The following is a 12435-nucleotide window of genomic DNA, read 5'->3' on the forward strand; positions in this document are numbered from 1 at the left end:
TGAGTATCCAAGCTAAAGGTTCGGGTAAGGATTCCAAAAAATTGCAGTGTTCAGGTGTCGAGAACTGAATTCCAGTCGGACATTAGTTAAATTCAGTCGAGATCCGGAAGTTTATAACCTCATAAATATGATACTTTTCTAATGTCGTATATAGATGAAGGTTTTCTTCATTTATGAACTTTTACATTTGATCACATTACAGAAGCATTACATTATGTGGTCACAAATTTCCGTAATCTTAAACCGAAGCTCTGATATCTACACACCCCTTACAAACTATCAATTTTTTTGTATATCATAAATGGAGCGAAATTATCTCACATCGAGTTATCGATATGATACAAATTTTTAAATGCCTCTTCTGAATGAAAGTTGCCGATAATCCCAATGACGTTCATATGTAATTTAAAATACGAAAATTTTCTAAAATAACGGTCCTTGGATATGCATGAAATTTCGTTTTTCTCTTAAATAAGTCCTCGAATAAAATCGTTCGAATAGTACAAACTCCAACTCTTAGGGGGATTCTCAGTCACGTTGAAGGTGTACGCATGCATGAAAAACGAGAGAGTACGAGAAGACGATCCACGTATACACTTGTGCGCCGTTGCGGCTTCATTCACAGCAGGTAGTGGGGGGTGAGGATTGATGAAAGGAAGGGGTGGTGTTCGAGATTTACCATAAAATCGAGTGGCATGTATCCTTACGCTGAACCAATATTCAAATGAACGCGATCGACGTGACGTCGGTGGTAATCGTTCGGCGTTTGGTCACGCGAATCCCCGTTCCGTTATTGTTTTGATGCGTTTAAAAACGTTCGACAGTATCGGTATATAGGATCGATTAAGGAACAACTTTCGCACTCGAGGAGGAACTATTTTTAGACAGAGGGGCGGTCGTTGGCGGCCATGATGGGTGTCAGCGGCAAGTAGTGACGGCATTCGCTTTGCGTCAGTTGGTTTTGTGCGCTGATGGTCGAACTGAGGTTTTCTGGTTGTGAAGCGCCCCATTAGGCTGAAACTGCTTGTATATAGGAACGATAGGCAGCCGCGATATTATTTCGATTGAGGAACAGCGGCTGGAAAACCTCGGAAAGTTTTGGAAAACATCGAAAAAATGACGCAGCTACTGCCCATAAGGTTTCAAGAACATCTCCAGGTAGGTGACCCGCTTTCGTGCCCGGTTCATCCTTTAATTGTTTCGACACGTCGTCAAAGATCTACGTTTTTGCACCCTATATTTACATGTTCGTACGGTGCCTTTAACGCTCTGCCATTCAGCTTCTCTGACCGTCGCTCGCCACACTCGATCGTAGAACGGAAGTTCCGTTAAAATCCTCCGAATTGACGTTACTTTGACAGGTATATAATACGATCCCATGCCTCTTTCGAACGCGTACATTTAGATTGCTTTTGAAGTACCCTCGTCGTAGAATATTTAGAGGTTAACCGATCGTAGACGGTTCTTCTATATCGGAGAATTGATGAGAAAAATAAATTGATTTTTTTTATCAACGAGGGCCACGTCTACTCGGCATATACGCCCCTTATTTCCGTCTTTATGTGTCACGAATTTTCTAATTGAAATGCTCGCTTTTCTATGCTCCCTATGCAATATGGAATAATCTTGTTAGTCGAATGATGGATTCGTTAAATTTCTTTTCTCATACGCGAATGATCGTTTGTTGCGTGCGATGATGAATGATCGTTTATTGATTGTTTGGAAATTTAGAGGATAATACATGTAATTTAGGCATTTTTCTGTATATTATGTCGGCTTTATTGATTTTTATAGACTTAATGTGGTAAGAGCAGAGTGAATATACGTGAATATTTTTTCATTGGATTGATACAATGTATAAATATTCTTTTATTGGATTAACTTATAGGTAGTGAGTAATGATTCAATGATTTTACTTTTAACAGAAGTAATTAGTGATGTCTTGGTTGAAATTTTGTGATTTATATTATTACAATGTATGCAGCAATTAAAGTAATCAGTTATTGCACTTTTTTATTGTTTTCAAGATAATTTATTGATCTTGAAGTATTTCATGTAACTAGTTACAGTTATCTGTGGATTATGAAACATAAATTTTTTATTTGTAATATTTAATCATAGTGAATTGAAAAAAATTAATAAAATTAGAATAATAAGAAATAGAATGTTTAAAATTTGTCAACAGTTAAATGTCAAACGTTAAAGATGTTTCAATCAATAATGTAATAAATGAGACAAGTATTTAAAAAATAATGGTATGTTTTATGTGTTCAAGATATAGTTTTTGCAAAATTGAATTTTATTATTATAGCTCACAGCTGTTGGGATTAATGCTAACAATGTTAGCTTTAACACACTCACTATGGAATCTGATAAGTTTATTTGCGTCAGAGAGAAAGTTGGTGATACCGCCCAGGTAGTCATTATTGATATGAATGATTCTGCTAATCCTATCAGAAGACCAATTTCTGCAGATTCTGCAATAATGAATCCTGCGAGTAAAGTTATTGCTCTGAAAGGTAATAGACACTTCATATATGTGTAAATAGTCACAAGACAGTATATTAAAATTCTAATAATATATATTTAATATTTATTATATCAGCATTGAAGACCCTTCAAATCTTTAATATCGAGATGAAATCGAAAATGAAAGCTCATACAATGACAGAAGATGTAGTGTTTTGGAAGTGGATATCTTTAAATACATTGGCATTAGTAACTGAAACTGCAGTTTATCATTGGTCCATGGAAGGAGAGTCAACACCAAACAAAATGTTTGACAGACATTCTTCGTTAAACGGCTGTCAAATAATTAATTATAGAACTGATCCAAAGCAAACATGGCTCTTATTAATTGGTATTTCAGCTCAGCATAACAGAGTGGTTGGAGCAATGCAACTTTATTCTGTTGAAAGAAAATGTTCTCAACCTATCGAAGGACATGCTGCTTCTTTTGCCCAATTTAAAATGGAGGGAAATGCAGAACCGAGTAACTTGTTCTGTTTTGCTGTTAGAACAGTACAAGGTGCTAAACTTCACATTATTGAAGTGGGTCAACCACCTGCTGGTAATCACCCTTTCCCAAAGAAAGCAGTAGATGTATTTTTCCCACCTGAAGCTGGAAATGATTTTCCTGTTGCAATGCAAGTTAGCTCTAAATATGATGTTATATATTTAATAACTAAATATGGTTATATACATATGTATGATATTGAATCTGCAACATGTATATTTATGAATCGTATATCTGGAGAAACTATTTTTGTCACTGCTCCACACGAAGCTTCTGGAGGCATAATAGGTGTAAATCGAAAAGGTCAAGTATTGTCCGTGTCTGTTGACGAAGAAAACATAATTCCATACATAAATGGAGTATTACAAAATCCTGAACTTGCATTGCGAATGGCTGTAAGGAATAATTTGTCAGGAGCCGAAGATTTGTTTGTAAGGAAATTTAACATGCTTTTCCAAAATGGTCAGTATGCAGAAGCAGCAAAAGTTGCAGCAAATGCTCCAAAAGGAATACTTCGAACTCCAACAACCATTCAGAGATTTCAACAAGTATGTTTAATAGCCATTAATCTGTTATTTTTTATTTGGGAACAGAGATAGTAATTGTATAAATTTGTTTGTCAGGTACCAACCACGCAAGGTCAAACATCACCTTTATTGCAATATTTTGGAATACTGTTAGATCAGGGGCAATTGAACAAATATGAATCTTTGGAATTGTGTCGTCCAGTGCTGGTACAAGGACGTAAACAACTTGTTGAAAAATGGTTAAAGGAAGATAAGTTAGAGTGCAGTGAAGAACTGGGTGATTTGGTGAAACAAGCTGATCCAACCTTAGCACTTAGCGTTTACTTAAGGGCTAATGTTCCCAATAAAGTCATACAGTGTTTTGCAGAAACTGGTCAATTTCAGAAAATTGTATTGTATGCAAAAAAGGTTTCTTATACCCCTGATTACATATTTTTGTTAAGAAATGTCATGAGAATTAATCCTGATCAAGGTGTAGCATTTGCCCAAATGTTAGTCCAAGATGATGAGCCATTAGCTGACATTAACCAAGTAAGCATTGCAGTATTGTTTATTGAAATCGATTTGGAGTATTTTTTAATACAAACGTGCCCTTATTTTCGTAGATCGTGGACATATTCATGGAACAAAATATGGTGCAACAGTGTACAGCATTCTTGTTGGATGCTTTAAAAAATAATCGACCAAGTGAAGGAGCTTTACAAACACGTTTGTTAGAAATGAATTTGATGTCTGCTCCACAAGTTGCAGATGCAATTCTAGGAAACCAAATGTTCACCCATTACGACAGGGCTCATATTGCGCAATTATGCGAGAAAGCAGGATTATTACAACGGGCTTTAGAACATTATACTGATTTGTATGATATAAAAAGAGCTGTCGTTCATACACATTTATTATCCCCCGAATGGCTTGTTGGATTTTTTGGAACGTTATCTGTTGAAGATTCTCTAGAATGCTTAAAAGCAATGTTAACTGCTAATATAAGACAGAACTTACAAATTTGCATTCAGATTGCAACAAAGTATCACGAACAACTGACCACAAAAGCATTGATAGGTACTTATCTAATCAACGTAATGTTACATGTATTTAATGCACACTTAGTAATTAATTAATGCTGTTATTTTCAGATTTATTTGAAAGCTTCAAATCATACGAAGGATTATTTTACTTCTTGGGATCAATTGTTAATTTTAGTCAAGATCAAGAAGTGCACTTCAAATACATTCAAGCAGCCTGTAAAATTGGACAAATTAAAGAAGTTGAACGAATTTGTAGAGAAAGCAATTGTTATAATCCAGAACGAGTTAAAAACTTCCTCAAGGAAGCAAAATTGTCTGATCAGCTACCTTTGATAATTGTTTGCGATCGATTTGATTTTGTACATGACCTCGTATTGTATCTTTACCGAAATAATTTACAAAAGTACATTGAAATATATGTGCAAAAAGTAAGTATTAAATGAAATCGTAATTGTATTTTAATAGGTTTAAAAAAACATCTATTACTTTAACTCTGAATTTCTGTTTAGGTAAATCCATCGCGATTGCCGGTTGTAGTAGGCGGTTTGTTGGATGTTGATTGTTCAGAGGATATAATAAAGAATTTAATTTTGGTGGTACGTGGACAATTTTCTACTGATGAACTTGTAGAAGAAGTCGAGAAAAGAAATCGTTTAAAGCTTCTACTTCCGTGGTTAGAGTCTCGTGTTCATGAGGGTTGTGTCGAACCTGCGACACATAATGCATTGGCCAAAATATATATTGACAGCAACAATAATCCTGAAAGATTTCTTAAGTAAGTAGATGAAATATAAGCGCAGTTATATATATGTATTAGAACTATTTTTTAATCAACCTTCTTTTTCAGAGAGAATCAGTTTTACGATAGTAGAGTAGTAGGAAAGTATTGCGAGAAACGTGATCCACATTTAGCATGTATTGCATATGAGCGTGGCCAGTGTGATCGGGAATTGATAAGCGTATGCAACGAAAACAGCCTTTTCAAAAGCGAAGCAAGATATTTGGTACGACGCAGAGATCCTGATTTGTGGGCTGAAGTCCTTCTTGAAAGCAATCCGTACAAAAGACAGTTAATTGATCAGGTTAGTTTTCAAGGAAATAAATAACAAAAGCAGAATTGATTAACAATTAATTAACAATTAATATATGAGTAATATACTGTTATTGAAATACGTGTTCGTAGGTTGTACAAACAGCTTTATCAGAAACTCAAGATCCTGAGGATATATCTGTCACCGTGAAAGCGTTCATGACCGCTGATTTGCCCAACGAACTAATCGAGCTTCTTGAAAAAATTGTACTCGACAGCAGTGTATTTAGTGATCACCGTAATTTACAAAATCTCTTAATTCTAACGGCGATAAAAGCTGATCGCACACGCGTCATGGAATATATCAACCGATTGGATAATTACGATGCTCCTGACATTGCTAACATAGCAATTAACAATGAGTTATACGAAGAAGCTTTCGCAATCTTTAAGAAATTCGATGTGAACACATCAGCTATTCAAGTTTTAATTGAACAAGTTAACAACTTGGACAGAGCTTATGAATTTGCTGAAAGGTGAGTTATAATCCATAATAGACATAGTATTACTGTTTCTTTTTGTTTCAATTAAGTTCTATTCTAAAAATGAATGTATGCTCATTGTAGGTGTAATGAACCACCAGTATGGTCTCAATTAGCAAGAGCGCAGTTGCAGCAAGGATTAGTGAAAGAAGCTATTGATAGCTTTATCAAAGCAGATGATCCTTCAGCATACGTAGACGTTGTAGAAACTGCTCATCGAACTTCTCACTGGGAGGACTTGGTCCGTTATTTGCAAATGGCTCGTAAGAAAGCACGCGAATCTTTCATCGAAAGTGAATTAATATATGCGTATGCAAGGACCAACAGACTTGCAGATCTTGAGGAATTCATTTCTGGCCCTAATCATGCCGATATACAAAAGGTTATATATTCTTTCGCTTATATTATTTAAGTACACAGTATTGTCTGTTCAAATATGACTAAAAGTGTTTTATTTGTTTTAGATCGGTGATAGATGTTTCGACGACAAGATGTACGATGCTGCTAAACTTTTGTACAACAACGTATCGAACTTTGCACGATTAGCGATTACTCTCGTTCACTTGAAAGAATTCCAAGGCGCCGTCGACAGTGCTCGCAAAGCGAACTCGACTCGCACTTGGAAAGAAGTTTGTTTCGCATGTGTGGATAGTGGAGAGTTTAGATTAGCACAAATGTGTGGCTTACACATAGTTGTACATGCCGACGAACTCGAGGACCTAATTAATTATTATCAGGATCGAGGTCATTTCGAAGAACTGATTAATCTCTTAGAAGCTGCATTGGGACTTGAAAGGGCACACATGGGAATGTTCACTGAATTAGCTATACTTTACAGCAAGTATAAGCCTCAGCGAATGAGGGAACATTTAGAACTCTTCTGGTCTCGCGTGAATATACCAAAGGTACGTCGTTAATTATGCCGATCAGGATCTGTTGAACTGAATATGTTATTTACTTAAAATGATGTCATATAGGTACTTCGAGCAGCAGAACAAGCACATTTATGGGCAGAGCTTGTATTTTTATATGATAAATATGAAGAGTATGATAACGCAGTACTTGCAATGATGCAGCATCCCACTGAAGCATGGCGAGAAGGCCACTTCAAAGATGTGATTACTAAAGTGGCAAATGTTGAGCTTTATTATAAAGCTATACAGTTTTATGTTGAATACAAACCCCTACTTCTAAACGATATATTACTCGTACTGGCTCCACGAATGGATCACACAAGAGGAGTCGCGTATTTCAAAAGAACAGGACATTTACAGCTTGTCAAACCGTACTTGAGATCAGTTCAAGCTTTAAACAATAAAGCAATTAATGAAGCATTAAACAGTCTACTCATCGATGAGGAAGATTATCAAGGTCTCAGAACATCGATTGATGCGTTCGATAATTTTGATAATATTGCACTAGCACAACAATTGGAGAAACATGAGCTAATTGAATTCAGAAGAATCGCTGCATATTTGTATAAAGGAAATAATAGATGGAAACAATCGGTAGAACTCTGTAAGAAAGACCGATTATTTAGGTAAATTACATAACTATATTTAAAACTATTGTGTAATTGTAGTACCATTTTTTTAAATAATTATTAATGTTGCAAATAGGGATGCTATGGAATATGCAGCAGAATCTCGAAACCCCGAAGTTGCCGAAGAATTGCTGGAATGGTTCTTGGAAAGGGGATCGAAGGATTGTTTCGCAGCATGTTTGTTCCATTGTTATGATCTTCTTCATCCAGATGTTATTCTGGAACTTGCATGGAGGAATCGTATATTGCACTTTGCTATGCCATATCTTATACAAGTTGCCCGAGAATATATTACTAAGGTAAAAATCCATAGAATACAGTTTAATAGTGATTGTGCAGGGTTATAGCAATATTTTTATAAACTTCCTTTCTATTTTTATAGGTTGATAAACTGGAGGAAGCTGAAAGTCGGCGCATTGAGGAAACAGATCATCAAGAACACAAGCCTATGATTATGCGTAAGTATTTCTGTAACTTATACACTAGAAATGTTTCGAATGAACATTTTATTACATTATATGTATGATATATTCGCAGCTGAACCTCAGTTGATGCTGACAGCAGGACCAGGTATGATGGCACCTGGTTATGCACCCCAAGGAGTGTACGGTGCACCTCCACAAGGTGTTTATGCACCTCCTGCTGCTGCAGCAGCAGCATACCAAGGTTATGGTATGTGAAATACAATGTGCAACACTTTAAACAATAGTGATCAACAGAATCTACTTTTCTATAATATTTAGGTAGAACAAGATTATTTCAATAGTCCTTAATTATTAAATGCTGAAACAATATCAATAAAGAGAAAAGCATTGCCGCGAAACAGTTGTAATATATAATAAAGATAATGAATTCAAAGTGAATTACAAAATATTTAAGCGTGAATTTCTAGTTTATCAGTAATGTTTATAAAACGATTGATTTACTGTTAATCTGATCGAAGTACACACGGATCATTATTTGCTGCAAAAGCGAAACAATATTAAAATATACTTAAATATTTTGAAAATACACATCATGTACGGATCTTTAAGCAAGTATGCTGTAGTTAATTTTAGTAAGTCATAATTGTATTGAAACATTTTCGAATTGAATTTCATTCTTTCATGTTACTTTGCAAAGTAACTATGGTATAGATTTACAGATATATCAATGCATTGTGTACGTATGTGCCTTTGTTTAAGTATTGAAGAAAATTGTTTAATTTAAGATAAACATAAAATTAATAATTTTAAAAAGAAAATTGTTGTAAGTTTCATTTTAATAAATATGTCACGAAATTATAAAGTGCTTCCTTTTTGGTGAAAGAGAAAAAGATTCGGCTAATTGTATGTAAATGGATTATCAAAAGAATACAAGTACTCGAGCTTGGCATTCATTTTTATCTATTTATGGAAAATGGAGAACGATGAAAATATTGATATATGATTTATAGTAGTAAAAAATCTATTTATTTATATTCATTACAATGTTGTTGTCGCAGACAAATGTACGAGCCTCAAAATACTTAGCAAAATAAATTTAAAAAGGAAAAGCGGCATATATCAGTACATCAGTATAACACGATAAAGAAAAAAAAAGCGAAGTTACGAAGTCTAAATTGTATGTAATGTATTTAGAGATTTAAATATAGTAACATGCAAAATACGTTTGTATGTCTATCAGTGTAGCAATTTAGTATCTGTGTGTGTTGTTGCTGTGGCATGGATAAATAAAGATTTAGCATTCGATTTGGCAGCCAAAATGTGAAATATAGAATAGTAACTTATACGCTCTACTAAAAACAAATTCATAATGAAGGTAGCTCTCTAATATACTCTCATTAGACAGAGAAACGTATTTAATCCATCAAGAAATACAATACATTAACTATTTCGTCATATTGATGTATGGATATATGTACAAAATTTGTTTATGTTGGTTTATAATATTATATTCTTTTTTTTGTACACATTAAATTAAATTGAAGCATGTAACACCTGTAAAAATATTCATTCGTGTTAAGGTATATAAACTAACTGTAATTTTATTTACTTCATTAACGTGTTTTAGTCTCCAGAAATGTAATTTGGAGTTCTCTCTTTTTTTACATATCATATTTGGTTTATACAATGTATGTATAGTATCCTATTCGGATGTATTGTTCGTTGCATCATTGTATTAATGTATAATGGATCTATAATACAAGTATTAATGCAAGTTGAGTGGTCAGATTCCAGTGCAAATGTAGAAAAATGACAGAATCGTGTTGTTGACGTTTCTGCTCGTTAAACGACTTACATTATCTGTATAGAATGCTCTATTAACAGATCAGGATCAATGTACAAGATATGTCGGAAAAATGCAACATTTTTTTGACACATCTTACACACAATGTTCCTAAAAGAGCTATCTTATCACATAAGACATATTGAGTGACATTTATTTGTGTCAAGTTTCGGAACGAGGCAAACACAATTATAAATTGTTTCCATTATTCATAAGTATGAAACGAAAGTTTAAAAAATTGTTATATGACAATATTCATGAGGCTAAACATTTTTAATTACCTTTGAATAATGTTTAGTGTCACAACGATATTGCCTATTACACGTGACTTTCGTTTGGTACTTAATAATCGCAGTTATTTTAATAACTGCACAATATTGAATTAAAGTATTAAAATTAGATGATACAAACAAGATTCTGTAACATTCCTAATAATCGCATCACTTTCATTGAAATTATATAATGAATAAAATTGTAGATCGAAAAGTGTATCTAATGCTGTTTTGGAAACAAATAGTAATGTAATTGTATCGTTGTTTGGATATTATGAATTATAATAAAATATTAGTAAATTTGGAGATAAACATATTCAGATTGGTTGTTGACTATACAAACATGCATATTATATGGATTAAAGTCACATTTCTAGAATGTTGAATTTTGTCATTGTCATTGTTAAATTTTATTTCAATAAACAATGACATGATTTCCATATACATTCTTTCATATTGATTTTCTATGTTTCATTCTACAATGAAATTAGAAATACATTCACTGTAGTAAGATAGTATTCTTTATTTTGATTACGTTCTCTTATATCAGCTTGACATTTGATACACATACAAGCTGTTAATTAGAACCGAAACATATGTGATTAGGAAGTGGAACAATGACTAATGAGGAGCTTATAATTGATGCTGTACAATATGTTCATTGTATTTATAAAATATATACTTATCAATTGATAACTTCAATCTATGTACATTTCATATTTTATCAGACAGTGTTGTATTACAATTCATATACACGTCCACCCTTGAATTTTTTTATAGTTCTTTCAGTAGGTTTTATGGAGATATCTTTACCAAATAATTTCAATTCTATGTCCTTTAAGTAAATGTTTATGACAACAACATCTTTAGGTATTGCTGGAAATAAATAAAAATATTAAAATACAGTAGGTAGCATTTATATAAAATAGGAAAAAGTATAAAATGATGAATACTTCGGATAGTGTTATCCTTTCCACAAATTCTGAAAGTATTTTTAGTATCTTGAATGACTATTCCATTTAGGCCAACTAAGCTAGGACATTTAGAGCCAATAATTGAAATTTCAGCACCATGAAAATCAGCTTTAATTAACTGTTGATTAACAGTTTCCCAATTTGTATTTGTTGGATCTGTTGGTGTATCAGTAAAAAATGTGCTACCAAGCATTTGTTGCATATAATCTAGCCACAATTGATTTAGCGGTAACAAGTCAATGTATTTCATATCCTTACAACCAATTTTACGTAAACCAAGTTGCATTCGTTTTTTACTAGTTAATAATTTCCCCCTACATCTCTTTTTTCTGTTCCATTTACTTTTGTGTTTACTCAGTATGAATGACTATAAAATAGAAATACATTAAAATTTTATATTATTATAGAAATGAAGTACATTATTATTTTTTGCTATAATTCAATTTTTTCATACCTTTCGTAATTCATTTCCTATAGAATCAGTGTCAGTAGTTGGCAATGTATTTTGTAAAAAATTTGTAATATACTGTTGACTATTTTTACATGTATTAATTTGTTTTGTTATATGTCCAGGTAATGGTATGCATATGTTTCCTAAAAGTTAATTAAGTATTTATTTAAATGAGAGTATAGATTTGTCGTGGTTAATAATTTATACTATTTTGTTAATACGTACGGTTCGATGCTGCCATTGCCATAGATAGTTATAATAAAAAGGGTAAAAAATGGTAATGAGATTTATTATTGGTATTTACTTTTATTATTAATATTTCTATTACTAGTATTTTCTATTAGCTGCTTGTGTTTTGATTCTCACGCCTCGTATATGTCCATTTTTTAACGTATCAAAATAATCAACCTCAAAGTGTCATATTTTGTTTTGTTAAATAATTACCGGCAGAGCAGTGTCTAAACACGTGTTTGATTTGCACCATAAATTACATCGTTGACGAAATATAAAATAGATCAGGTATCCGATGTATACTTTTGTTACGTAAATCTTCTTACCATTTTCTTGTCACGCTCTATCTTACCGACTCAGTCTGGAAGCAGGTTACAGCGCCACGAGAGGAAAGAATTAAAATTAAATATTTCCGGGAAAATTTGAACAAGGTGTAGTGTGGTTCAAATTGTAGACAAGGTGTAATTCGCATATTTGAAGTCTGAGCCAATTTTAATACTTATGACTATTTTCTAAAGATGTTCTTGGACGAGGCTCTAAATTCTTTAAATTTAAG

The 12435-nt window shown here is 33.1% G+C and overlaps 2 protein-coding genes across 2 annotated transcripts; one reads left to right on the plus strand and one right to left on the minus strand.

Annotated features, from left to right (window-relative positions):
- The first annotated feature begins 688 nt into the window (after positions 1 to 688).
- Positions 689 to 10925, plus strand: Chc (clathrin heavy chain). The gene is made up of 15 exons (XM_076375813.1): positions 689 to 1158; positions 2312 to 2519; positions 2606 to 3564; positions 3640 to 4074; positions 4149 to 4602; positions 4677 to 4996; positions 5078 to 5343; positions 5416 to 5650; positions 5752 to 6134; positions 6225 to 6522; positions 6605 to 7045; positions 7118 to 7680; positions 7760 to 7982; positions 8066 to 8141; positions 8221 to 10925. The coding sequence occupies exons 1-15, from the start codon at positions 1117 to 1119 to the stop codon at positions 8361 to 8363; spliced, it is 5046 nt and encodes a 1681-aa protein (XP_076231928.1). The 5' UTR covers positions 689 to 1116; the 3' UTR covers positions 8364 to 10925.
- On the minus strand, positions 10863 to 12124 carry Pop4 (ribonuclease P/MRP subunit POP4). Its single transcript, XM_076375814.1, has 4 exons — positions 11874 to 12124; positions 11652 to 11791; positions 11177 to 11564; positions 10863 to 11099 (listed from the first exon to the last, which is right to left on the minus strand). The coding sequence occupies exons 1-4, from the start codon at positions 11893 to 11895 to the stop codon at positions 10963 to 10965; spliced, it is 687 nt and encodes a 228-aa protein (XP_076231929.1). The 5' UTR covers positions 11896 to 12124; the 3' UTR covers positions 10863 to 10962.
- Between the last annotated feature and the right edge of the window lie 311 nt (positions 12125 to 12435).

This window comes from Calliopsis andreniformis, chromosome 3, assembly GCF_051401765.1.
Source record: "Calliopsis andreniformis isolate RMS-2024a chromosome 3, iyCalAndr_principal, whole genome shotgun sequence".
In the NCBI taxonomy this organism is placed as follows: Eukaryota; Metazoa; Arthropoda; class Insecta; order Hymenoptera; family Andrenidae; genus Calliopsis; species Calliopsis andreniformis.

Bases quoted from the DNA above. Each gene is read 5' to 3' on its own strand.
- Chc (XM_076375813.1), top strand. From the start codon at position 1,117: ATGACGCAGCTACTGCCCATAAGGTTTCAAGAACATCTCCAG. The intron at 4,997-5,077 runs GTAAGTATTAAA...ATTTCTGTTTAG, and splicing joins TTGAAATATATGTGCAAAAA to GTAAATCCATCGCGATTGCC. The intron at 6,135-6,224 runs GTGAGTTATAAT...TGCTCATTGTAG, and splicing joins GCTTATGAATTTGCTGAAAG to GTGTAATGAACCACCAGTAT.
- Pop4 (XM_076375814.1), bottom strand. From the start codon at position 11,895: ATGGCAATGGCAGCATCGAACC. The intron at 11,792-11,873 runs GTACGTATTAAC...ATTAACTTTTAG, and splicing joins GGCAATGGCAGCATCGAACC to GAAACATATGCATACCATTA. The intron at 11,565-11,651 runs GTATGAAAAAAT...TCTATTTTATAG, and splicing joins TAGGAAATGAATTACGAAAG to TCATTCATACTGAGTAAACA.